A 24,358-nucleotide genomic window follows, 5' to 3' on the forward strand; every position below is an offset into this window, starting at 1 on the left:
TTCTGAGCGAGATTTGTGTTCCAGGCATCCACATCCTGGCCGTCGGAATCTCGGGAGCCGATCCCGTGGAACTCAGCCGGATCCTGCCGCGGGAAAACCCCCGGAATGTTGGGAACGTTTTCTACGCCGGCACCTTCGAGGACCTTCCCCAGGTCCTGGGGGAGCTCATCGAGGCTCTTTGTTCCCACCCTCTGCTCCCGGCTGGAAAGGTGAGATCCCACCAGGATTCCCGGGAATATCGACCAGCCCTGCTCGGGTGTGGAATGTTGCCCGAGGATGGTCTTCCCCGGGGCAAAATCGGGATGTAGGACAACGGGTCCCAACACAGATTTAAACACAGGCTAAAGCACAGCCTTAAACACGGACATAAGCACGGACATAAGCACGGACATAAGCACGGACATAAGCACGGACATAAGCACGGACATAAGCACGGACATAAGCACGGACATAAGCACGGACATAAGCACGGACATAAGCACGGACATAAGCACGGACATAAACACGGACATAAACACGGACATAAACACAGATTAAACACAGACTTAGACTTAAAGACAGGCTAAAACACAGACTAATCCACAGATTTAAACACAGCCTTAAACACAGCCTTAAACACAGCCTTAAACACAGCCTTAAACACAGCCTTAAACACAGCCTTAAACACAGCCTTAAACACAGCCTTAAACACAGCCTTAAACACAGCCTTAAACACAGCCTTAAACACAGCCTTAAACACAGATTAAACACAGACTAAAACACAGACTAAAACACAGACTAAAACACAGACTAAAACACAGACTAAAACACAGACTAAAACACAGACTAAAACACAGACTAAAACACAGACTAAAACACAGACTAAAACACAGACTAAAACACAGACTAAAACACAGACTAAAACACAGACTTAAACACAGACTTAAACACAGACTTAAACACAGACTTAAACACAGACTTAAACACAGACTTAAACACAGACTTAAACACATATTAAAGCACAGACTTAAACACAGACTTAAACACAGACTTAAACACAGACTTAAACACAGACTTAAACACAGACTTAAACACAGACTTAAACACAGACTTAAACACAGACTTAAACACAGACTTAAACACAGACACCGCCTTATACTAAACGACAGACTAAACCACAGACACGCCTCCCAAATTTGAGTGGGAGCTCCCAAAAATCCCATCCCTTCATCTTCTCTTCCTCTTCCTCATCTCCTCTGCCCCTTTATCCCCCCTTCTGGAATTCCCAGAAATTTCCAGGGGGCTCGAAGAGACCCTACCTTTGTGCCTGTCGGGCTCGAGGGAGGGCGAGTGGGGATATTAAAGGATATCAAAGCTCCTGAGACCTGTTGGAAGTCGGTTTTCGATCCCTAATCCGAGCCCAACTCTGTCCCCAGGTTGCCAAAAACGAGGCCCCGGAGCCCTTTGGTGACACGGAGCCCAAGGCCCAGGACCCTGATCCGTCATCAACCCAACCACACATCCCAAAAGAGCAGGAGCCTTGTGGGCCTTGGTGTTCCCAGGTGAGAATCAGATCTCAGGGGGGCACATTTCAAATAAAAATAGGCTTGAAATGATTAGTCTTTAAATGATTAGTCTTTAAATAGACTTGAAATAAAGAAAAAAAAAATAGTCTGAGGAGATGAAAAGGTCTCCTGGGTGGGCAACTCGGCCTCTTCCTTTTGTTGCACGAGCCAAGGAGTGTTTTAGTCTGTGTTTTAGTCTGTGTTTTAGTCTGTGTTTTAGTCTGTGTCTAAGTCTGTGTCTAAGTCTGTGTCTAAGTCTGTGTCTAAGTCTGTGTCTAAGTCTGTGTCTAAGTCTGTGTCTAAGTCTGTGTCTAAGTCTGTGTCTAAGTCTGTGTCTAAGTCTGTGTCTAAGTCTGTGTCTAAGTCTGTGTCTAAGTCTGTGTCTAAGTCTGTGTCTAAGTCTGTGTCTAAGTCTGTGTCTAAGTCTGTGTTCAAGTCTTTATTTAAATCCGTGGTTTAGTCCGTGGTTTAGTCCATGGTTTAATCTGTCTTTTAATGTGTTAAAACCTGCATTTTAGTCTGCGTTTAAGTCTATGGTTTAGTCCGTGTTTAAGCCTGTGGTTAAGCCTGTGGTTTAACCTGTGGTTTAGTCTGGGTTTAGTGTCTGGTCTGGTCTGAATTTATTTGGCATCTCCTGCCGGATTTAATTCCCTGATCGTTTTTCTCCCCCTGTTTTCCTTTGCCTTGGAAGAGCTCCAGGGCTCCGGCAGCTCCCAGAGGCTCCGACCCCAACGGCTCCACCACGAAGGGGGAGAAGGGGGAGAGGGTGAGTCCAGCACTTATCCAACCACTTGGATAAGGAATATCATGGAATGCTTTGGGTGGGAACGGACCCCAGGGATCATCCACTTCCAACCCCAGGGACACCTCCCGCTGTCCCAGGTTGCTCCAACCCGGCCTTGGACACTTCCAGGGATCCAGGGGCAGCCACAGCTTCTCTGGGAATTCCATTCCAGCCCCTCCCCACCCTCCCAGACAGCAATTCCTTCCCAATATCCCACCTATCCCAATATCCTCTGGCACTGGGAAGCCATTCCCTGTGTCCTGTCCCTCCAGGCCTTGTTCCCAGTCCCTCTCCAGCTCTCCTGGAGCCCCTTTAGGCCCTGGAAGGGGCTCCAAGGACTCTGTGGCCCCATTTGGAACTGGAATTTGGGGGTGGTCTGTGCCAGGAGCATCCAGAGCTTTGTTTTTCCTCCTGGATCCAGCATTTCCCTTGGCTGGGAATGGTTAAACTGGAGAGAGACCTGAAAGCACAGGGGATGGATCCTAAACCCCCTCATTTCTTAAAATCCTGGAATGGTTTGCATTGGAAGGGACCTTAAAGCCCATCCAGTTCCAACTCGAGGGACACCTCCCACTCTCCCAGGTTGCTCCAACCTGCCCTTGGACACTTCCAGGGATCCAGGGGCAGCCACAGCTTCTCTGGAAAAACCATTCCAGCCCCTCCCCACCCTCCCAGCCAGCAATTCCTTCTCGATATCCCACCTATCCCTGCCCTCTGGCTCTGGGAAGCCATTCCCTGTGTCCTGTCCCTCCATCCCTTGTCCCCAGTCCCTCTCCAGCTCTCCTGGAGCCCCTTTAGCTACTGGAAGGGGCTTCAAGGATTCAGTGGCCCCATTTGGAACTGGAATTTGGGGCTGGGCTGTGCCAGGAGCATCCAGAGCTTTGTTTTCCCTCCTGTATCCAGCATTTCCCTTGGCTGGGAATGGTTAAGCTGGAGAGAGAGACCTGGAAGCACCGAGGGTGGATCTTAAACGTCCTAATTTCTGAAAATCCTGGAATGGTTTGGGTTGGAAGGGACCTTAAAGTCCACTCAGTTCCAGCCCCAGGGACACCTTTCACTATCCCAGGTTGCTCCAGCCTGCCCTTGGACACTCCCAGGGATCCAGGGGCAGCCACAGCTTCTCTGGGAAATCCATTCCATCCCTTCCCCACCCTCCCAGCCAGGAATTCCTTCCCCATATCCAGTCTAACCCTGCCCTCTGCCACTACACCCAACTAAATTACTGGAATTAAGGAAGAGCTCCAGCAAAGAATCCTCTTGGGATCTTCCGGGTTGGATTTTGAAAATCAGGCCAAAGGGAACAAACGTGTTTTATATGCGTGCTCTGGAATTTTTTGGGATGCTCCCAAGCATTCCAGAAAGAGTTGGAAGACCCAAGGCAGTGACTTTTCCACGCTGTTTCCTTCCCTGCCTTTAGGGACTCCCTGGGAAGGATGGAATTCCCGGGCTGCCGGGCAGGCCGGGCCGGGCGGGTCCTCCCGGTCCCCCCGGAGTCACGGTGGGTGTTTGTTTGGACTGACTTTGTCACAGTGTCACTCGGGAGGGAGGGTGGCCCTCAAATACCTCCCTCTCCCTGTTTTCCAGGGTATTCCCGGCGTCCAAGGCGATGTTGTGAGTATTTGGAATCATGGAATGGTTTGGGTGGGAAGGGACAAAGCCCATCCAGTTCCAACCCCAACATTTTCCACTCTCCCAGGTTGCTCCAACCTGGCCTTGGACACTTCCAGGGATCCAGGGGCAGCCACAGCTTCTCTGGGAATTCTGTTCCAGTCCCTCCCTGCTCTCCCAGCCAGGAATTTCTTCCCAATATCCTCTGGCAGTGGGAAGCCATTCCCTGTGTCCTGTCCCTCCATCCCTTGTCCCAAATCCCTCTCCAGCTCTCCTGGAGCCCCTTCAGGCCCTGCAAGGGTCTCCAAGGACTCTGTGGCCCCATTTGGAACTGGAATTTGGGGCTGGGCTGTGCCAGGAGCATCCAGAGCTTTGTTTTCCCTCCTGCATCCAGCATTTCCCTTGGCTGGGAATGGTTAAGCTGGAGAGAGACCTGGAAGCACAGAGGATGGAGCTTAAACGTCCTAATTTCTTGGAATCCTGGAATGGTTTGGGTTAGATGGACCTTAAAGCCCATCCAGTTCCAACCCGAAGGACACCTCCCGCTGTCCCAGGTTGCTCCAACCTGGCCTTGGACACTTCCAGGGATCCAGGGGCAGCCACAGCTTCTCTGGGAATTCCATTCCAGCCCCTCCCCACCCTCCCAGCCAGGAATTCCTTCCCAATATCCCATCCATCCCTGCCCTCTGGCACTGGGAAGCCATTCCCTGTGTCCTGTCCCTCCAGGCCTTGTCCCCAGTCCCTCTCCAGCTCTCCTGGAGCCCCTTTAGCCACCAGAAGGGGCTCCAAGGACTCTGTGGCCCCATTTGGAACTGGAATTTGGGGCTGGGCTGTGCCAGGAGCATCCAGAGCTTTGTTTTCCCTCCTGCATCCTGCATTTCCCTTGGCTGGGAATGGTTAAGCTGGAGAGAGAGACCTGGAAGCACCGAGGGTGGATCCTAAACCCCCTCATTTCTGAAAATCATGGAATGGTTTGGGTGGGAAGGACCCTAAAGTCCATCCACTTCCAACCCCAGGGACACCTCCCACTATCCCAGGTTGTTCCAACCTGGCCCTGGACACTTCCAGGGATGGAGCATCCATGGTTTTGTGGGTGATTTCCTGTTTAACCTTCAGAATCTACTTCTAATTCCAGGGATCTCCCGGCTACCCAGGACCGGCGGGGCCAAAAGGAGACAGAGTGAGTTTCATTCCCGGGTTTTATTGGGAAAAAAAAAGCTATTTTGGAGCTCTGATCCCTGTTTTCCAAGCATTTTCCCAGTGATCTTGGGTGAACCTGAACTTCTAAGCTGGGTCTAACTCCTAATCTTCACCTGGGGGAGTTGTCCATCAGTATTCCAAGGAGGAATTTTCTGTCTTTGTGGAGAAATCCCGGGACTTGGCACATTTAATTGGCTGTTCCCAGAAGAAGGTGGGACTTGGATGGGTCCTTCTTCCCGCTCGAGTTTCCAACGGGAACAAACCCACTGTTCCTGCATTTGGGGCATCAAAATGTTTGAATATCCCAGGAGCTTCTCATCCTTCCCTTTTCTCCCAGTGCAATCCCAGGAGCTTCTTATCCTTCCCTTTTCTCCCAGTGCAATCCCAGGAGCTTCTTATCCTTTCCCCTTTCTCCCACTGCAATCCCAGGAGCTTCTTATCCTTCCCCTGTCTCCCAGTGCAATCCCAGGAGCTTCTTATCCTTCCCCCGTTTCCCAGTGCAATCCCAGGAGCTTCTTATCCTTCCCTTTTCTCCTACTGCAATCCCAGGAGCTTCTTATCCTTCCCTTGTCTCCCAGTTCGATCCCAGGAGCTTCTTATCCTTCCCCTTTCTCCCAGTGCAATCCCAGGAGCTTCTTGTCCTTTTCCTGTCTCCCAGTGCAATCCCAGGAGCTTCTTATCCTTCCTTTTACTCCCAGTGCAATCCCAGGAGCTTCTTATCCTTCCCCTTTCTCCCACTGCAATCCCAGGAGCTTCTTATCCTTCTCCTTTCTCCCAGTGCAATCCCAGGAGCTTCTTATCCTTCCCCTTTCTCCCACTGCAATCCCAGGAGCTTCTTATCCTTCCCTTTTCTCCCACTGCAATCCCAGGAGCTTCTTATCCTTCTCCTTTCTCCCAGTGCAACCCCAGGAGCTTCTTATCCTTCCCCTTTCTCCCAGAGCAATCCCAGGAGCTTCTTATCCTTCCCTTTTGTCCCAGACAATCCCAGGAGCTTCTTATCCTTCCCCTTTCTCCCAGAGCAATCCCAGGAGCTTCTTGTCCTTCCCTCTTCTCCCAATGCAATCCCAGGAGCTTCTTGTCCTTCCCTTGTCTCCCAGGCAATCCCAGGAGTTTCTTATCCTTCCCCTTTCTCCCAGTGCAATCCCAGGAGCTTCTTATCCTTCCCCTGTCTCCCAGTGCAATCCCAGGAGCTTCTTATCCTTCCCCTTTCTCCCAGTGCAATCCCAGGAGTTTCTTATCCTTCCCTTGTCTCTCAGGGCAATCCCAGGAGTTTCTTATCCTTCCCTTGTCTCCCAGGCAATCCCAGGAGTTTCTTATCCTTCCCTTGTCTCTCAGGGCAATCCCAGGAGTTTCTTATCCTTCTCCTTTCTCCCACTGCAATCCCAGGAGCTTCTTATCCTTCCCTTTTCTCCCAGTGCAATCCCATGAACTTCTTATCCTTCCCTCTTCTCCCACTGCAATCCCAGGAGCTTCTTATCCTTCCCCTGTCTTCCAGTGCAATCCCAGGAGCTTCTCATCCTTCCTTTTTCTCCCAGTGCAATCCCAGGAGCTTTTTATCCTTTCCCTGTTTCCCAGTGCAATCCCAGGCAATTCCAGGAGCTTCTTATCCTTCCCTTTTCTCCCACTGCAATCCCTGGAGCTTCTTATCCTTCCCCTGTTTCCCAGTGTAATCCCAGGAGCTTCTTATCCTTCCCCTTTCTCCCAGTGCAATCCCAGGAGCTTCTTATCCTTCTCCTTTCTCCCAGTACAATCCCAGGAGCTTCTTATCCTTCTCCTTTCTCCCTGTGCAATCCCAGGAGCTTCTTATCCTTCCATTTGCTCCCAGCGCAATCCCAGGAGCTTCTTATCCTTCCCTTGTCTCCCACTGCAATCCCAGGAGCTTCTTATCCTTCCCCTTTCTCCCAGTGCAATCCCAGGAGCTTCTTATCCTTCCCTTGTCTCCCACTGCAATCCCAGGAGCTTCTTATCCTTCCCTTGTCTCCCACTGCAATCCCAGGAGCTTCTTATCCTTCTCCTTTCTCCCAGTGCAATCCCAGGAGCTTCTTATCCTTCTCTTTTTTCCCAGTGCAATCCCAGGAGCTTCTTATCCTTCCCTTTTCTCCCACTGCACATTCCTGCTCCTTCCCTGCATCCCCCTGATATGTCAGTGTGACTGAAAACCGGGAATGGATCCTTCTGAAATCCAACCTCCTTTTTTTTCCCCCCTCTGGAATTAATTTTCTTCCAAACCTTCAAACAAATCCCGTGTCTCGGCCACATGGTTTTGCTGCCAAAGGAGATGGTTTGGGTCCAACTTTGCTTTCCCTGCTGATGGAATCGCCCCTAAATCATCAAATTCCCAGATTTCCCAACGTTTCCTCCCGCCTTTGTCCGCAGGGCGAGCCGGGATACGTCCTGGGAGGAGTGGAGGTGATTCCCGGCCGGAATGGGCAACCGGGCCCCCCTGTGAGTATCAGGGCTGGAGGAGAAGCAAAAGGAGAGATGGGAGAGATCCCAAATCCCTTCCCTCTCCTGGTTTTCCCTCCTTTCAGGGACCCAAAGGGCAGCCAGGTGTTCCTGGGGCGGCAGGACCGCCGGGATCACCGGGAATGCCGGGACCACCGGGAATGCCGGGACCTCCAGGGATCTCCATCAAGGTGAGAGAGGGGGGTTGTTGCCTTTGATGTGCCCCAAGAAGAGGGGACCTGACCCCAAATCGTGCAGGTTGAGGTGTCTGGACTCCTTTGCCTTCCCTTGGGAGTGGGAATTTTGGGTTTTTGGGCTCGTCAGGCCCCAGGAGCTTTTCTTTTTATGGGTGAAGTTGGGAGAGGAACCTCTTGAGGTTCCACATCCCAGGTTGATTGTCCTTGTCCTTCGTGTTTCAGGGCCAACCAGGGGATTCAGGAGCCAGGGTAAGTCCTGAGGTTCACCTTGGTGACAATGAAAAGCCCCTTTTTCCTCATTATTTCCGCCAAACTTCCCGAAAATCCATGGAAATGCGTGGAGTGAGAGTGTGCTGTGCTCCATGCAGGGCCCTCGGGGGAGGAGCGGCCTCAAGGGGGACAGAGGAGGCCCAGGAGAGCCGGTGAGTGGTCCAGGGATGGCTCCAGGAGCTTGGGAAGAGCTGCCCAGCCATGGTGGGAAGGGGTTGGTGGCCTTGGAATGTCCTCTGGAATGAGGGGTGGGTGTAGAGGGACAGTGTCTGCTGCCACATCTCCTGTTCTTCCTCCTGGAATGTGACCCTTCTCCTTCCCAAATCCCACCTCCCCTGGGCTCAGTGGCCCTTCTCCTTCCCAAATCCCACCTTCCCCAGGGTCAAGAGATCAGGGAAATCCTGGGATAGATCCAGAGGAAGGAGAAAAGGTGGGACAGCAAATCAGGCAGCAGATTTCACAAAATCCCGGGATATTCTGAGTGGGATCCACAGGGATCATCACCCAGAGCAAGAGAGGTGGTTTTTCCCAGAAGAAATTCCACAGGGATGTTTGGGAAGGGGTTGGTGGCCTTGGAATGTCCTCTGGAATGAGGGGTGGGTGTAGAGGGACAATTCCTGCTGGCAGATCTCCTGCTCTTCCTCCTGGAATGTGACCCTTCTCCTTCCCAAATCCTACCTCCCCTGGGCTCAGTGACCCTTCTCCTTCCCAAATCCCACCTCCCCTGGGTTCAGGAGGTCAGGAAAATCCTGGAACAGATCCAGAGGAAGGAGAGAAGGTGGGACAGCAAACCAGGCAGCAGATTTCACAAAATCCCAGGATATTCTGAGTTGGATCCACAGGGATCATCACCCAGAGCAAGAGAGGTGGTTCTTCCCAGAAGAATTCCCACAGGGATGTTTGGAATGTGGGAGGTTGGAGCTGAAGGGGAGAAAAGAGAATTTGAAAGGTTCAGGGAGGACTAGATAAGAAATAAAAGGTAATAAATGAAAGGTAATCAATAAAAGGTAATCAATAAAAGATAATAAATAAATGTAAACAATAAAAGGTAATCAATAAAAGATAAGAAATAAAAGATAATAAATAAAAGGTAATCAATAAAAGATAAGAAATAAAAGATAATAAATAAAAGGTAGTCAATAAAAGATAAGAAATAAAAGGTAATAAATAAAAGGTAATCAATAAAAGATAATAAATAAAAGGTAATCAATAAAAGGTAAGAAATAAAAGATAAGAAATAAAAGATAAGAAATGAAAGGTAATCAATAAAAGGTAATCAATAAAAGGTAATCAATAAAAGGTAATCAATAAGAGATAATCAATAAGAGATAATCAATAAGAGATAATCAATAAGAGATAATCAATAAGAGATAATCAATAAGAGATAATCAATAAAAGGTAATCAATAAGAGATAATCAATAAGAGATAATCAATAAGAGATAATCAATAAGAGGTGATCAATAAAAGGTGATCAATAAAAGGTGATCAATAAAAGATAATAAGGTATTTAGATAATAATAAAAGAAAAGAAAGTTTGGGCAATCCCTGGATTACCAAAGGCTGGAAGCCGCGGGATTCCTGAGGGATCACGTCCATGTCCTGTTCCTGCTCCTTCCCAACTTTCCTGTTCCTGCTCCTTCCCAACTTTCCTGTTCCTGCTCCTTCCCAACTCTCCTGTTCCTGCTCCTTCCCAACTCTCCTGTTCCTGCTCCTTCCCGACTTTCCTGTTCCTGCTCCTTCCCGACTTTCCTGTTCCTGCTCCTTCCCAACTCTCCTGTTCCTGCTCCTTCCCAACTTTCCTGTTCCTGCTCCTTCCCAACTCTCCTGTTCCTGCTCCTTCCCAACTCTCCTGTTCCTGCTCCTTCCCAACTTTCCTGTTCCCGTCCCTCACGACCCACGGGGCCTTTTTTCCTTCCCATTTCCATGCTGTGGAGCTGTATCCCAGGGATCAGCCCTTTCCATGGATTCTCTTCCCATCCCAGCCAACACCTCCTTATTTCCCCTTCCTCGGCAAAGCCAGTGATCCGTAACTCATTTCTGCAGGAAAAGGGAATTTGGGAATACCCTCCAAACCCTCAGTTTAGGGTGGGAATATCGGGGGAGATGTTTCTCTGCTCGGGCTTTTTGCACTTCAAAATGAACCTTTTCGGGCTGGAAGGGAAAGATTTGAGGCTGGATCTTCCTTTTTTAGGGAAAACCTGGTTTGCCAGGCCCTGTGGGGCTCCGTGGAGTTCCTGGACTTCCTGGACCACCGGGAGAAAAGGTCACGTCCCAACATCAGATGTTCCCTGAATCCATCGGCCCCGGGGGGAGCTGAGGGCAGGGAGCCCAAGGAACAGCAGGGGGGAGTTGTGGGAAGGCAGGTTGGGATCTCCCAACGTTCCTGGAGCAGCCAAACGTTCCCGGAGGGAATTTCTCCCCCTCCTGGGGGAGGAACTTTTCCCAAGGGAATGATCAATAATCCTTGTTCCAGCAGCTCCCTCCCCCGGCTCCTGTGGGACCTGGGCAGGGAGGGCAGAGCTGGTCCCCGAGGTGTCCCCTGTGCTGCTGGAGGGGAACTGCTTGGATTTCCCAAATCCCAGCCGGGCTCAGATCCAGTGGATCCCTTTGTTGGAGAGTAAAACTCGGCTCAGGGCTCAGCTCTGGGGCTTCAGCTGATCCCTGTAGACTTAGACCCCGCCTAGAGCTTGGGGAAAGGCTTAACTGAGCTGAACTGCTGGGTTTGGGGGTTCCCGGTGCTCTGTGCTCATCCCACACCTGACCGGGGGATTGGGATACCGAGGGATGGGGATACCGAGGGATGGGGATACCGAGGGGTCGGGATACTGAGGGATGGGGATACTTGAGGGATGGGGATACTTGAGGGATGGGGATCCTGAGGGATGGGGATACCGAGGGGTCGGGATACTGAGGGATGGGGATGCTGAGGGGTCGGGATGCTGAGGGATGGGGATACTCGAGGGATGGGGCTACTTGAGGGACGGGGATACTGAGGGATGGGAATACTGAGGGGTCGGGATACTGAGAGATTGGGATACTTGAGGGATGGGGATACTGAGGGATTGGGATACTTGAGGGACGGGATACTGAGGGATGGGGATACTGAGGGATGGGGATACTGAGGGATGGGGATACCGAGGGGTCGGGATACCGAGGGATTGGGATACTTGAGGGATGGGGATACTTGAGGGATGGGGATACCGAGGGATGGGGATACTGAGAGTTGCGATACCGAGGGATTGGGATACCGAGGGGATGGGGATACTCACCGTTGGCTGGCCCCCAGGATATCTTATAGTGAGTTATCCCAGGAAGCCCCTTCCAGGAGAGCTTCAAGCTGCTCCCAGCGGTGTCGGTGACCCTCAGGTCCTGGATGGGCTGGATGGGCTGGGATTCTGCAGGAGGGGCTGGAGAAAGGAACCAGGGGGAGATGGCTGAGGGAACAACCCCAAGGTGGAAGGGGGCAGAGCCACAAATCAAGGAATTCCCAAAGCAAGGAATTCTCAAAAACTCAAGACCCCAAGTTGGAAGAGGCAGAATCACAATTAATTCCCAAATCAAAGAATTCCCAAAATCTCAAGACCCCAGGTTTGGAAGGGGCAGAGCCACGAATCAAGGCACTCCCAAATCAAGGAACTCCCAAAACTTCCAGACCCCAAGTTCGGAAAGGGCAGACCCACAAATTAAAGAATTCCCAAAACCTCAAGACTCCAGGTTGGAATGGGCAGAGCCACAAATCAAGGAATTCCCAAATCAAGGAACTCCCCAAACTCCAAGACCCCAAGTTTGGGAGGGGCAGAACCACAAATCAAGGCACTCCCAAATCAAGGAATTCCCAAACCTCAAGACCCCAAGTTTGGAAGGGGGCAGAACCACAAATTAAAGAATTCCCAAAACGTCAAGACTCCAGGTTGGAAGGGGCAGAGCCACAAATCAAGGCATTCCCAAATCAAGGAATTCCCAAACCTCAAAGCTCAAGGCTCAGGGCTCAGCTCTGGGGCTTCAGCTGACCCCTGTAGACTTAGACCCCGCCTAGAGCTTGGGGAAAGGCTTAACTGAGCTGAACTGCTGGGTTTGGGGGTTCCTGGTGCTCTGTGCTCATCCCACACCTGCCCCAGGGGATTGGGATACCGAGGGATCGGGATACTCATCCCGGGATATCCCGTGGCAAACATTTCCAGAGCGAATTTCTCCCCTCCCGCTTCGTGGGGAGAGCTCCGAAGCAGATTTTGGGGAGGGGACAAAACGCTCTGGGACAACTTCGGGAAGCGGCTTTTCCTGAGAATTCCGCGCTTGCCTCGCAGGGAACGGCGGGAACGGGAATTCCTGGCGCTCCAGGCTCCAAGGGGGAAGAAGGAGAGCAGGTGGGTCGGGAATTTTGCGGCAAAATTTGAATTTAAAGCCCCCCTGGAGGCTCCAGCGTCTCCAAATTCTCCTCCAACACCAGGATTTTTCCTGGAAGGTGAATCCTGTGGTGAATCCTGCGGTGAATCTCCTGTGGGAATGTGGAGAAGAAGGGAAAATGTTGGGATTTAAACTCAGAGCTTTCCCCATTTCTCCCGTCGTTTCCAGGGGCCGACGGGACCTCCGGGAGCACCAGGACCGAAGGTAGGCACTGAAATCCCGAATTCCTGCCCCTGGTTTCAGGTGCCAAGGGAATTTTTTATCCCTAACCATCGTCAGGGGCTGTGGGAATCAGGGAATCGTGGAATAGTTCACTTTGGAAGTGACTTTCCAAGGTCAAGGAGATCTTCAACTGGTCTTTTCCAACCCGACCTCGACCCTTTTTTTTTAACTCAAAAAAGCAAAGAAAGGGGATAATTTTACACCTCAGCAATTCCCTGGGCTGTGGAATTCCGGCTGCAGAGACCTGGGATGGGGTGGGAAGATGGGATATTTTAATAAAATAAACTATATTTTAATAAAATAATAAATGTCACTTTTGTAAGACCCCCCAGAACTGCAGAATTTCACCCCAAACGTGGTTTAGGAGGCGAATTGTCTCCCACCTAAATTTGGGAACGCCTCCCTCCGAACATTCCAGGCCCGGATTCTGCTTTCCAGCGGGGAAATTCCAGCCCTGTGAGAGGTGATCCCTCATCCTTGATGGATTTTTCCCTGGGAAAATGGGACCGCACCGCGCTCCTGGTAGTTGGAAATCAAAGCTTTCCCGGGCTTGGGAATTCCCATTTTTCAGCCAAGAGCCCCCTCTGGAAAAAATATCTTGGAATTAGTGGGAAAACTGGAGGCTGAAGAGCTTCATCCTCCTCCTCTCCCTCTTCCTGGGAAGGTCTCCCAAAACCGGGAGCGAAAGCGCGGAATCTCTCCTGAATCCGGCGGGATTTTTGGTGTCTTCCAGGGAATTCCAGGAGCTCCAGGGCAGAAGGGAGAGCAAGTGAGTGAGACAGGAAGAGGGAGCAGCTCAGCTGGGGGTATCCCGACTTTTTCCCAGCTGGATCCCAAGCTCTTGGAAGCTCAGCTTGGTGGGTGAAACCACCGGGAACGTCCTCGAGCTCGGCGTCTCCTCCGATCCACCTCGCGCTTCCCGGATGAGTTGGGAGCGGTTTTAAGGGAAGAATGGGGGGGGAAAAACCAGGAATGGGAAGTTTTTGCCGCCCCACATTCCTCTGATGTCCTTTTTCCTTGCAGGGAAACCCGGGAATTCCAGGTGCTCCGGCTGTGGGGGTAACTATGAGCGGGATCCCGGACCTCGAGTCACCCCCATGGAGCGGGAGGGACGCATCCCAGAATTTCAGGAATAGCCCACAGGCCTTTTCCATGACCTTCCAGCCAACTCCCTCGCTCCACTCCTCGTATTCCCAACCCTTCGTGTATTCCCAGCCTTTTTTTTTTCTTGGTATTCCCAGCTCCTCCTCAAAGGAGCTTCCTGGAAAATCCTTCCCTGGAAAATCCTTCCCTGGAAAATCCTTCCCTGGAAAATCCTTCCCCGGAAAATCCTACAGGGTGACACGAGAGTGCAAAATTCCACCTTTTTTTTTGGGTTGTTGGGAAAGTAATCCAGTTATTAATCAGAAAAAAAAACACTGGGAAACTTTAAATTCCCGTTTTCTCCCGTGGATCACCCAGGGAATGGGAGCAGGACGAGGAGACGATGGAATCGCTTTTCCAAGCTCCGAGTTCTCCCCAGATCTCTTTCCAGGGAATATTTATTACCCCAGTGGGGTTTTTTTCCCAGGTTTTCCAGCCCTGAGGCAAAAAAAGGGGGGAGAAATTCCCGCACGAGGGAAAGAAAAGACCGGATTTGGATGAGGAAGTTGTTGGAGATCATTCCATGTTGGTCTTTTTTTTTTCCAAGTAACAAAAAATGGGAGAAGGGAATATTGTTTTCCTCTGGTTCCTGCTGGAGAACCCTCAGGGGTGTCCCATCCAATTCCAACTGGACTTCCATCCGGGAATGGGACCACCCTCAGGGACTGGGAGCGCCTCCAGCGTCCTGGAGGATGTTTGGAGGAGCAGGAATTCCCTGTGGGAAGGTCTGGGTGTGTCACCCAGAGCAAGAGAGGTGGTTCTTCCCAGAAGAAATTCCCACAGGGATGTTTGGGAAGGGGTTGGTGGCCTTGGAATGTCCTCTGGTGGGTGTGGAGGGACAATTTCTGCTTCCAGATTTCCTGCTCTTCCTCCTGGAATGTGACCCTTCTCCTTCCCAAATCCCACCTGCCCTGGGATCAGGAGATCAGGGAAATCCTGGGATAGATCCAGAGGGAGGAGAGAAGGTGGATGAAGAGGGTGGGACAGCAAACCAGGCAGCAGAGTTCACAAAATCCCGGGATATTCTAAGTGGGAAAGAACCCACAGGGATCATCACCCAGAGCAAGAGAGGTGGTTCTTCCCAGAAGAAATTCCCACAGGGATGTTTGGGAAGGGGTTGGTGGCCTTGGAATGTCCTCTGGTGGGTGTGGAGGGACAATTTCTGCTTCCAGATCTCCTGCTCTTCCTCCTGGAATGTGACCCTTCTCAAATCCCACTCTTCTGCTTCCCAAATCCCACCTCCCCTGGGCTCAGTGACCCTTCTCCTTCCCAAATCCCACCCTTCTCCTTCCCAAATCCCACCTCCCCCCCGGGAAGGACGAGCAGGAGGACGTTTGGACGAGCAGGAATTCCCAGTGGGAAGCTCTGGAAAAAGCTCTTCCTTGGGAGGGGTCATCGATCCCCGGAGCCAAAACCTCCGGCGGTTCCGTGGGATTCTTCCCGAGCTTCTCTGCATTTGGGATTTCCCTCCTAATAAATCCCAAATTTCGGGAATTTTGGGGGTTTGTGGAGCCCTTTCTGGGTTTTCTATCCCAGGATAAGGCTGAGATTCCTTTTTCCCGGGAAAACAAGGAACACAAGGAAGGGAGATCCTTTTGTTTTTTAATCCCAAAGAAAATCTGGGAATTCTCTTCCTCCGCAGGTTTTGGGACCTCCAGGCAAAAAAGGGGCCAAGGTGAGTTCATTATCCAGGAATTGGAACTGTCCTGGAAAAGGGAATGTTGTACCATGGGGGGGTTTTTAATCCTATTTTTCTTGGGATTGCTGGAAAAGAGAGGTTGGAAAAGTGGGAATAATCTGATCCTGGAGGGGTTTTCTGGCTTTTAATCAGATTTTGGGCCTGGGGTTGTTTTCCAGCCTTGATTTGTGGGGAAATTGGGGATTTCCACGTGCTCTTTTCCCAGGAAAAAAATTATAACTATAATTAAAATTATAAAATTATTATATACAAAAATATTAAATTATAACGTGCAAAATATATTATTATATAAATATATAAATATATAATAATATATTAATTTACATTAATAATATATAATTTATATAATATGCAATACGATTACAATAATAAAATCAATAAATTTAATGAATTAATTATTAATATAAAAAAATTATTAATAAAATTACCTAGTAAAATTACATAATAAAATTATATAATCATATAATTATATATCATATTATATATATAATAATTATATATAATGATATAGTATATATTATATTAATAACACAATATATAATCTGTAATCTACATTATAGATTATTATAGATTATTATTGTAATTAATGTTATAATTATAGCATTTTAATAATGTAGTATAACTATAAAATCTAATAATAGTATATAAGTATATAATATAAATATTAATATAATATAAATATTAATATAAATAATAGAATATCATAATATAAGTATTATGATATAAATATATTATATTATAAAGAATATAAGATAAAACAATAATATAATAATATAGTTATATTATTATAATTAATATTATGTTGAGAATTAATATATAATTATATATATTTCTAAAATAAATATATAATTGTATATTAATAATTTATATTATATAATATATAGTGATATAATTATATGTAACTCTAAAATAAATATATAATTAGATATTAATAATTTATATTATATAATATATAATGATATAATTGTATCTAACTAAAATAAATATATAGTTACATATTAATAATTTATATTATATACTATATAATAATATAATTATATCTAATTTTGAAATAAATATATAATTATATATTTATAATTTATTTTATATACTATATAATTATGTAATTGTATCTAATTCTAAAATAAATATATAATTATATATTAATAATTTTTTTATATACTATATAATGATATAATTATATCTAATTCTAAAATAAATATGTAATTACATATTAATAATTTATATTATATACTATATAATGATATAATCGTATCTAATTCTAAAATAAATATGTAATTATATATTAATAATCTATATTATGTACTATATAACGATGTAATTGTATCTAATTCTTTAATAAATATGTAACTATATATTAATAATTTATATTATATATTATATAATTATGTAATTGTATCTAATTCTAAAATAAATATGTAATTATATATTAATAATTTATATTATATACTATATAATGATGTAATTGTATCTAATTCTAAAATAAATATGTAATTATATATTAATAATTTATTTACTATATATTTACAAAAATCTATCTAATTCTAAAATAAATATATAATTATCTATTATATAATTTATATCCTCTAACCTATATAATTATTAATAATTGTTGTAATTATCATTATTACTTTATTACTTTACATTATAATTATTACTTTTTATTTTCCATTATCATAATTTCATTAATTTATTCCCTTTTAATATTGAATTTCTTCTCCAGCCCTCGTTTCTGACGGAATATTTTTATTCCAGGGAGATCCTGGAGCCCGAGGAGAGCCAGGAATCCCGGGAGACAAAGGGGAGAAGGTGAAAAACTGGAATTTTCCAGCCCATCCTTCATGGAGTTGAAGCTCCAAAAATGACAAATCCCTGGGATTTTTTTTTTTTCCCAGGGAAGTCCAGGATTTGGGATTCCCGGTCAGCCCGGGCTGAAGGGAGACACGGGAGACAGGGTGAGTGGGGGGAAAATGTGGGAAAGGGAGGGATAAAGGGAAAATTGGGAGGTTTGGGGGAAAATCAGGAGATTTAGACACAAAATGTCAACTCCAGGCAGGGGGGGAAATGGGAAAAAGGGAGGAGATAAAGGGGAAAATCAGGAGGTTTGGGGACAAAATGTCTCTTGTGAACTCCATGTAGGGGAAAAAATGTGGGAAAGGGAGGGAAAAAGGGGAAAATCAGGAGGTTTGGGGAAAAATGTCTCTGTCAACTCCATGTAGGGGAAAAAATGTGGGAAGGGAAGGGATAAAGGGGAAAATTTGGAGGTTTGGGGACAAAATCAGGAGTTTTGGGGACAAAATCAGGAGATTTAGACACAAAATGTCAGCTCCAGGCAGGGGGAAAAATGGGAAAAAGGTAGGGATGAAGGGGAAAATCAGGAGGTTAAGAGAGAAAATCAGGAGGTTTAGAGACAAAATGTCTCTTGTCGACTCCAGGCAGGGGAAAAAAATGTGGGAAAGGGAGGGATAAAGAGAAAAATCAGGAGGTTTGGGGACAAAATGTCTCTTGTGAACTCCAGGCAGGGGGAAAAAATGTGGGAAGGGGAAGGTTTAGGGGGAAAATCAGGAGGTTTAGGGACAAAATCAGGAGGTTTGGGGACAAAATGTCTCTTGTGAACTCCAGGTAGGGGAAAAAATGTGGGAAAGGGAGGGATTAGGGGGGAAATTGGGAGGTTTGGTGGGAAAATTAGGAGATTTGAGGACAAAATCAGGAGATTTAGACACAAAATGTCAATTCCAGGCAGGGGGGAAATGGGAAAAAGGGAGGGATAAAGGGGAAAATTGGGAGGTTTTGGGGGAAAATGTCTCTTGTGAACTCCAGGCAGGGGAAAAAATGTGGGAAAGGGAGGGATTAGGGGGAAAATCAGGAGGTAAAGAGAGAAAATCAGGGGGTTTGGAGACAAAATGTCTCTTGTCAACTCCAGGCAGGGGAAAAAATTAGGAAAAGGGAGGGATAAAGGGGAAAATCAGGAGGTTTAGGGACAAAATGTCTCTTATGAACTCCAGGGGAAGGGAAGGGATAAAGGAGAAAATCAGGAGGTTTGGAGACAAAATGTCTCTTGTCGACTCCAGGCAGGGGAAGAAATGTGGGAAGGGGAGGGATAAAGGGGAAAATCAGGAGGTTTAGGGACAAAATCAGGAGTTTTGGGGACAAAATCAGGAGATTTAGACACAAAATGTCAGCTCCAGGCAGGGGGAAAAATGGGAAAAAGGGAGGGATAAAGGGGAAAATCAGGAGATTTGGGGACACAGTGTTTCTTGTCAGCTCCAGGCAGGGAAAAAATGTGGGAAAGGGAGGGTTTAGGGGGAAAATCAGGACATTTAGAGATAAAATGTATCTTTGAACTCCAGGCAGGGGAAAAAATGTGGGAAGGGATAAAGGAGAAAATCAGGAGGTAAAGAGAGAAAATCAGGAGGTTTGGGGACAAAATGTCTCTTGTCAGCTCCAGGCAGGTGAAAAAATGTGGGGAAGGGAGGGATAAAGGGGAAAATCAGGAGGTAAAGGGACAAAATCAGGAGGTTTGGGGACAAAATGTCTCTGTCAGCTCCAGGCAGGTGAAAAAATGTGGGAAGGGGAGGGTTTAGGGGGAAAATCAGGAGGTAAAGAGAGAAAATCAGGGGGTTTGGAGACAAAATGTCTCTTGTCAACTCCAGGGAGGGGAAAAAATGTGGGAAAGGGAGGGATAAAGGGGAAAATCAGGAGGTTAAGAGAGAAAATCAGGAGGTTTGGGGAGAAAATCAGGAGATTTAGACACAAAATGTCAACTCCAGGCAGGGGAAAAATGGGAAAAAGGGAGGGATAAAGGGGAAAATCAGGAGATTTAGACACAAAATGTCAGCTCCAGGCAGGGGGAAAAATGGGAAAAAGGGAGGGATAAAGGGGAAAATCAGGAGGTTTGGGGACAAAATGTCTCTTGTGAACTCCATGTAGGGGAAAAAATGTGGGAAGGGGAGGATTTAGGGGGAAAATCAGGAGGTAAAGAGAGAAAATCAGGAGGTTTGGAGACAAAATGTCTCTTGTCGACTCCAGGCAGGGGAAAAAATTAGGAAAAGGGAGGGATAAAGGGGAAAATCAGGAGGTTTAGGGACAAAATGTCTCTTGTGAACTCCAGGAAGGGGAAAAAATGTGGGAAGGAAAGGGATAAATGGGAAAATCAGAAGGTAAAGGGACAAAATCAGAAGGTTTGGGGACAAAATGTCTCTTGTCAACTCCAGGGAGGGGAAAAAATGTGGGAAAGGGAGGGATTAGGGGGAAAATTGGGAGGTTTGGTGGGAAAATTAGGAGGTTTGGGGACAAAATCAGGAGATTTAGACACAAAATGTCAACTCCAGGCAGGGGGAAAAATGGGAAAAAGGGAGGGATAAAGGGGAAAATCAGGAGGTTTGGGGACAAAATGTCTCTTGTGAACTCCAGGCAGGGGAAAAAATGTGGGAAGGGGAGGATTTAGGGGGAAAATCAGGAGGTAAAGAGAGAAAATCAGGGGGTTTGGAGATAAAATGTCTCTTGGGAACTCCATGTAGGGGAAAAAATGTGGGAAAGGGAGGGATAAAGGGGAAAATCAGGAGGTTTGGAGACAAAATCAGGAGGTTTAGAGACAAAATGTCTCTTGTCGGCTCCAGGCAGGGGAAAAAATGTGGGAAAGGGAGGGTTTAGGGGGGAAATTGGGAGGGTTTAGGGGGGAAATCAGGAGGTTTGGGGACAAAATGTCTCTGTCAGCTCCAGGCAGGTGAAAAAATGTGGGAAGGGGAGGGATTAGGGGGGAAATTGGGAGGTTTGGGGGGAAAATCGGGAGGTTTGGGGGGAAAATCAGGAGGTTTGGGGACAAAATCAGGAGATTTAGACACAAAATGTCAACTCCAGGCAGGGGAAAAAAATGTGGGAAAGGGAGGGATAAAGAGAAAAATCAGGAGGTTTGGGGACAAAATCTCTCTTGTGAACTCCAGGCAGGTGAAAAAATGTGGGAAGGGGAGGGTTTAGGGGGAAAATCAGGAGGTTAAGAGAGAAAATCAGGAGGTTTGGAAACAAAATGTCTCTTTTCAGTTCCAGGGAGGGGAAAAAATGTGGGAAGGGGAGGGATTAGGGGGGAAATTGGGAGGTTTGGTGGGAAAATCAGGAGGTTTGGGGACAAAATCAGGAGATTTAGACACGAAAGGTCAACTCCAGGCAGGGGGGAAAATGGGAAAAAGGGAGGGATAAAGGGGAAAATCAGGAGGTTTGGGGACAAAATGTCTCTTGTGAACTCCAGGCAGGGGAAAAAATGTGGGAAGGGGAGGATTTAGGGGGAAAATCAGGAGGTAAAGAGAGAAAATGAGGAGGTTTGGAGACAAAATGTCTCTTTTCAGTTCCAGGGAGGGGAAAAAATGTGGGAAAGGGAGGGATAAAGGGGAAAATCAGGAGGTTAAGAGAGAAAATCAGGAGGTTTGGGGAGAAAATCAGGAGATTTAGACACAAAATGTCAACTCCAGGCAGGGGAAAAATGGGAAAAAGGGAGGGATAAAGGGGAAAATCAGGAGGTTTGGGGACAAAATCAGGAGGTTTAGAGACAAAATGTCTCTTGTCGGCTCCAGGCAGGGGAAAAAATGTGGGAAAGGGAGGGTTTAGGGGGGAAATTGGGAGGGTTTAGGGGGGAAATAGGGAGGTTTGGGGACAAAATGTCTCTGTCAGCTCCAGGCAGGTGAAAAAATGTGGGAAGGGGAGGGATTAGGGGGGAAATTGGGAGGTTTGGGGGGAAAATCGGGAGGTTTGGGGGGAAAATCAGGAGGTTTGGGGACAAAATCAGGAGATTTAGACACAAAATGTCAACTCCAGGCAGGGGAAAAAAATGTGGGAAAGGGAGGGATAAAGAGAAAAATCAGGAGGTTTGGGGACAAAATGTCTCTTGTGAACTCCAGGCAGGTGAAAAAATGTGGGAAGGGGAGGGTTTAGGGGGAAAATCAGGAGGTTAAGAGAGAAAATCAGGAGGTTTGGAAACAAAATGTCTCTTTTCAGTTCCAGGGAGGGGAAAAAATGTGGGAAAGGGAGGGATAAAGGGGAAAATCAGGAGGTTTGGGGACAAAATCAGGAGGTTTGGAAGAAAAAATGTCACTTGTCAACTCCAGGCAGGGGAAAAAATGTGGGAAAGGGAGGGTTTAGGGGGAAAATCAAGAGGTTTAAGACCTCAGGACACCCCATTTCCCCCCTCTCTGGTTTTCCTGCTGCTGCTATTCCAGTTATTCCCCCTGTGTCCTCCTTGCCCTGGCACTGATGGTCTCTATTCCTGCAGGGAAATGTGGGTTTGTCTGGAAAACCGGGTCAGAAGGTGAGTCCTGGGGGGATGAAACGCATTGTTCCCTGGGAGGGTGGGGAGGGGCTGGTTTCTTAAACCCTTCTTATCCCAAACTTGGCCAACTTGGCTTTGGAAAATCACTCCAAGCACAGCCAGGGAGGACCTTTCTCCAGTTCCAAGGGCTGGGTTATCCCTGGATATCAGGTGGAAAAGGATCCCTCTTAAAAATCTTAGGATCAAAAACATCAGGACTGGCCACTGGAAAACTGTTTTTTTAAAACTCTTCTTATCCCCAACTTGGCTTTTGGAAAAACTCTCCTACAGCAGGGCCAGGGAAGACCTTTCTCCAGTTCCAAGGGCTGGGTTATCCCTGGATATCAGGTGGAAAAGGATCCCTCTTAATAATCCTCTCACAGAAACATCAGGGCTGGCCTCTGGAAAACTGGTTTCTTAAACCCTTCTTATCCCCAACTTGTCCAACTTGGCTTTGGAAAATCACTCCAAGCACAGCCAGGGAAGACTTTTCTCCAGTTCCAAGGTCTGGGTTATCCCTGGATATCAAATGGAAAAGGATCCCTCTTAATAATCTTAGGATCAAAGGAGGTGTCCCCTCACAAAAACATCAGGACTGGCCTCTGGAAAATTGTTTTTTTAAACTCTTCTTATCCCCAACTTGGCTTTTGGAAAAAGTCTCCTAAAGCAGAGCCAGGGAAGACCTTCCTCCAGTTCCAAGGGCTGGGTTATCCCTGGAAAAGGAGCACCAAGGAAGTCACAGAAAAAAACCAAGGCCGCGGCCTAGTCGGTGATTTCCCACCAAAATCTCTCGGTCTGAGGAGAAAATTCGGAATAAAAATCTCTTTTGTGGCTGGAAATGTCATCCCAGAGTCCCCAACTTCCCGGGAAGCCCTGGGAATGATGGAAAAGCGGGATGTGCTGTGCCAGAGGTGGTTTAATATCATGGCTTTGAGAGCCCTCTGGGGATTAAATTCCAGGATTTTAACGCCCTCGACCCCCTGGGGCAAAAAATTCCACGTTAATTAATTAAACAGCAGCTGGAAAATCCAACCCCTTGATTCATCTTGAAGAATTTATCTCGTTTATTTTGAAGAATTTCTCTCATTTATTTTGAATAACTTATTTATTTTGAAGAATTTCTCTCATTTATTTTGAATAACTTATTTATTTTGAAGAATTTCTCTCATTTATTTTGAAGAATTTCTCTCATTTATTTTGAAGAATTTCTCTCATTTATTTTGAAGAATTTATCTCGTTTATTTTGAAGAGTTTATCTCGTTTATTTTGAAGAATTTATCTAAATTATTTTGAAGAATTTATCTAAATTATTTTGAAGAATTTATCTCGTTTATTTTGAAGAATTTATCTCGTTTATTTTGAATAACTTATCTCATTTATTTTGAAGAATTTATCTCATTTATTTTGAAGAATTTATCTCATTTATTTGGCCTTAGATGAGGCTCTGGAAAATCCCCTTCCCGGCTTTGCTTCCTTTTTTTCCCTCTGTTTTCCTCCTCTGGACCTAAAAGCTGTAAGGAAAAGGCCAAAAAAAACAACTAAATTGCTTTTTTTTAGCTCTGGGAGATGGTTCTTTATGTTCTGCACAAACAAAAACGTGGAATATTCCAAGTTGGAAAATCCCACTTTATCCCTGAGGGCGTCATCCCAACATTCCCAGAACTCCTAATATTGGGATTTGGTGGAAATAACTCCTTAATATGAACATTTAATTATCATTTTAAATATATTTATTTATAATTTATATTATAATTTATTGTTTGTTTATTTGTTTATTTATTTATCTTAATTTATTTCTTCATTAAGACATCTCAGATGACATAAAGTCACCTTTATTTTGATTTTTCCAAGGATTAAGAGGAAATTAAATCCCTGGGAATGGTGGGTGGGTTTGGTTCTCTCCCTGAACCTGCTCCAAGTGCATTAAAATCAGGGATAAAATCGGGGATAAAATCAGGATCCCCAAGGAATGTTGAACTTGGATGGAGGAATATTTTAAAACTGCTTTTCCCTCTCTTTTTCAGGGAGAAGCTGGAGAACCAGGAGTGAGAGGAATCAGGGTAATAATTATTGTAATTGTTGTAAAAATTTATTATGATTGTTATAAAAATTACTTTTATAGAATTATTATAGAAATTATTAGAAAATTAAGAATTATTTTAAAATCACAATTATGCTAAAAATATAATTATTATATGAATTATTAAAACTATTATAAAATTATTATAATTGTTATAAAATTATTAACAATATTATTAAAATTATTATAAAATAATAATTATTATAAAATTATAGTTATTATAAAATATAATCATTATAGAATATATTATAATAATTATAAAATTTTCATAAAATATTATTATAAAGTTACAAATATGATTAAAATATAATGTTAATAAAAATATTATAAATATTAGAACAGTTATTGTAATTGTTATAAAATTGTAATTAGAAAAATTACTATGAAATTATTATAATTATTATAATTATTACAAAATTATAATTATTATGAAACTATTGTAATTATTATAAAATTATTAATT

General features: G+C 45.7%; 1 protein-coding gene across 1 annotated transcript in view; it reads left to right on the forward strand.

Moving 5' to 3' along the window:
* The window catches only part of LOC135415252 (collagen alpha-1(VII) chain-like), a 136,794-nt gene that overhangs the window by 26,513 nt on the left and 85,923 nt on the right, over positions 1 to 24,358 (forward strand). The window contains exons 21-40 of the mRNA XM_064656912.1: positions 25 to 209; positions 1,416 to 1,541; positions 2,236 to 2,310; positions 3,746 to 3,826; positions 3,913 to 3,939; positions 5,072 to 5,116; positions 7,513 to 7,581; positions 7,668 to 7,772; positions 8,001 to 8,027; positions 8,147 to 8,200; positions 10,241 to 10,312; positions 12,354 to 12,413; positions 12,622 to 12,657; positions 13,409 to 13,444; positions 13,699 to 13,734; positions 15,461 to 15,493; positions 17,273 to 17,326; positions 17,413 to 17,472; positions 21,780 to 21,815; positions 23,840 to 23,875. Coding sequence (XP_064512982.1) covers positions 25 to 209; positions 1,416 to 1,541; positions 2,236 to 2,310; positions 3,746 to 3,826; positions 3,913 to 3,939; positions 5,072 to 5,116; positions 7,513 to 7,581; positions 7,668 to 7,772; positions 8,001 to 8,027; positions 8,147 to 8,200; positions 10,241 to 10,312; positions 12,354 to 12,413; positions 12,622 to 12,657; positions 13,409 to 13,444; positions 13,699 to 13,734; positions 15,461 to 15,493; positions 17,273 to 17,326; positions 17,413 to 17,472; positions 21,780 to 21,815; positions 23,840 to 23,875 — 1,253 coding nt within the window. The remainder of the gene's footprint in view (positions 1 to 24; positions 210 to 1,415; positions 1,542 to 2,235; positions 2,311 to 3,745; positions 3,827 to 3,912; positions 3,940 to 5,071; positions 5,117 to 7,512; positions 7,582 to 7,667; positions 7,773 to 8,000; positions 8,028 to 8,146; positions 8,201 to 10,240; positions 10,313 to 12,353; positions 12,414 to 12,621; positions 12,658 to 13,408; positions 13,445 to 13,698; positions 13,735 to 15,460; positions 15,494 to 17,272; positions 17,327 to 17,412; positions 17,473 to 21,779; positions 21,816 to 23,839; positions 23,876 to 24,358) is intronic.

Source organism: Pseudopipra pipra, chromosome 5 (genome assembly GCF_036250125.1).
Source record: "Pseudopipra pipra isolate bDixPip1 chromosome 5, bDixPip1.hap1, whole genome shotgun sequence".
NCBI classification, from domain to species: domain Eukaryota; kingdom Metazoa; phylum Chordata; class Aves; order Passeriformes; family Pipridae; genus Pseudopipra; species Pseudopipra pipra.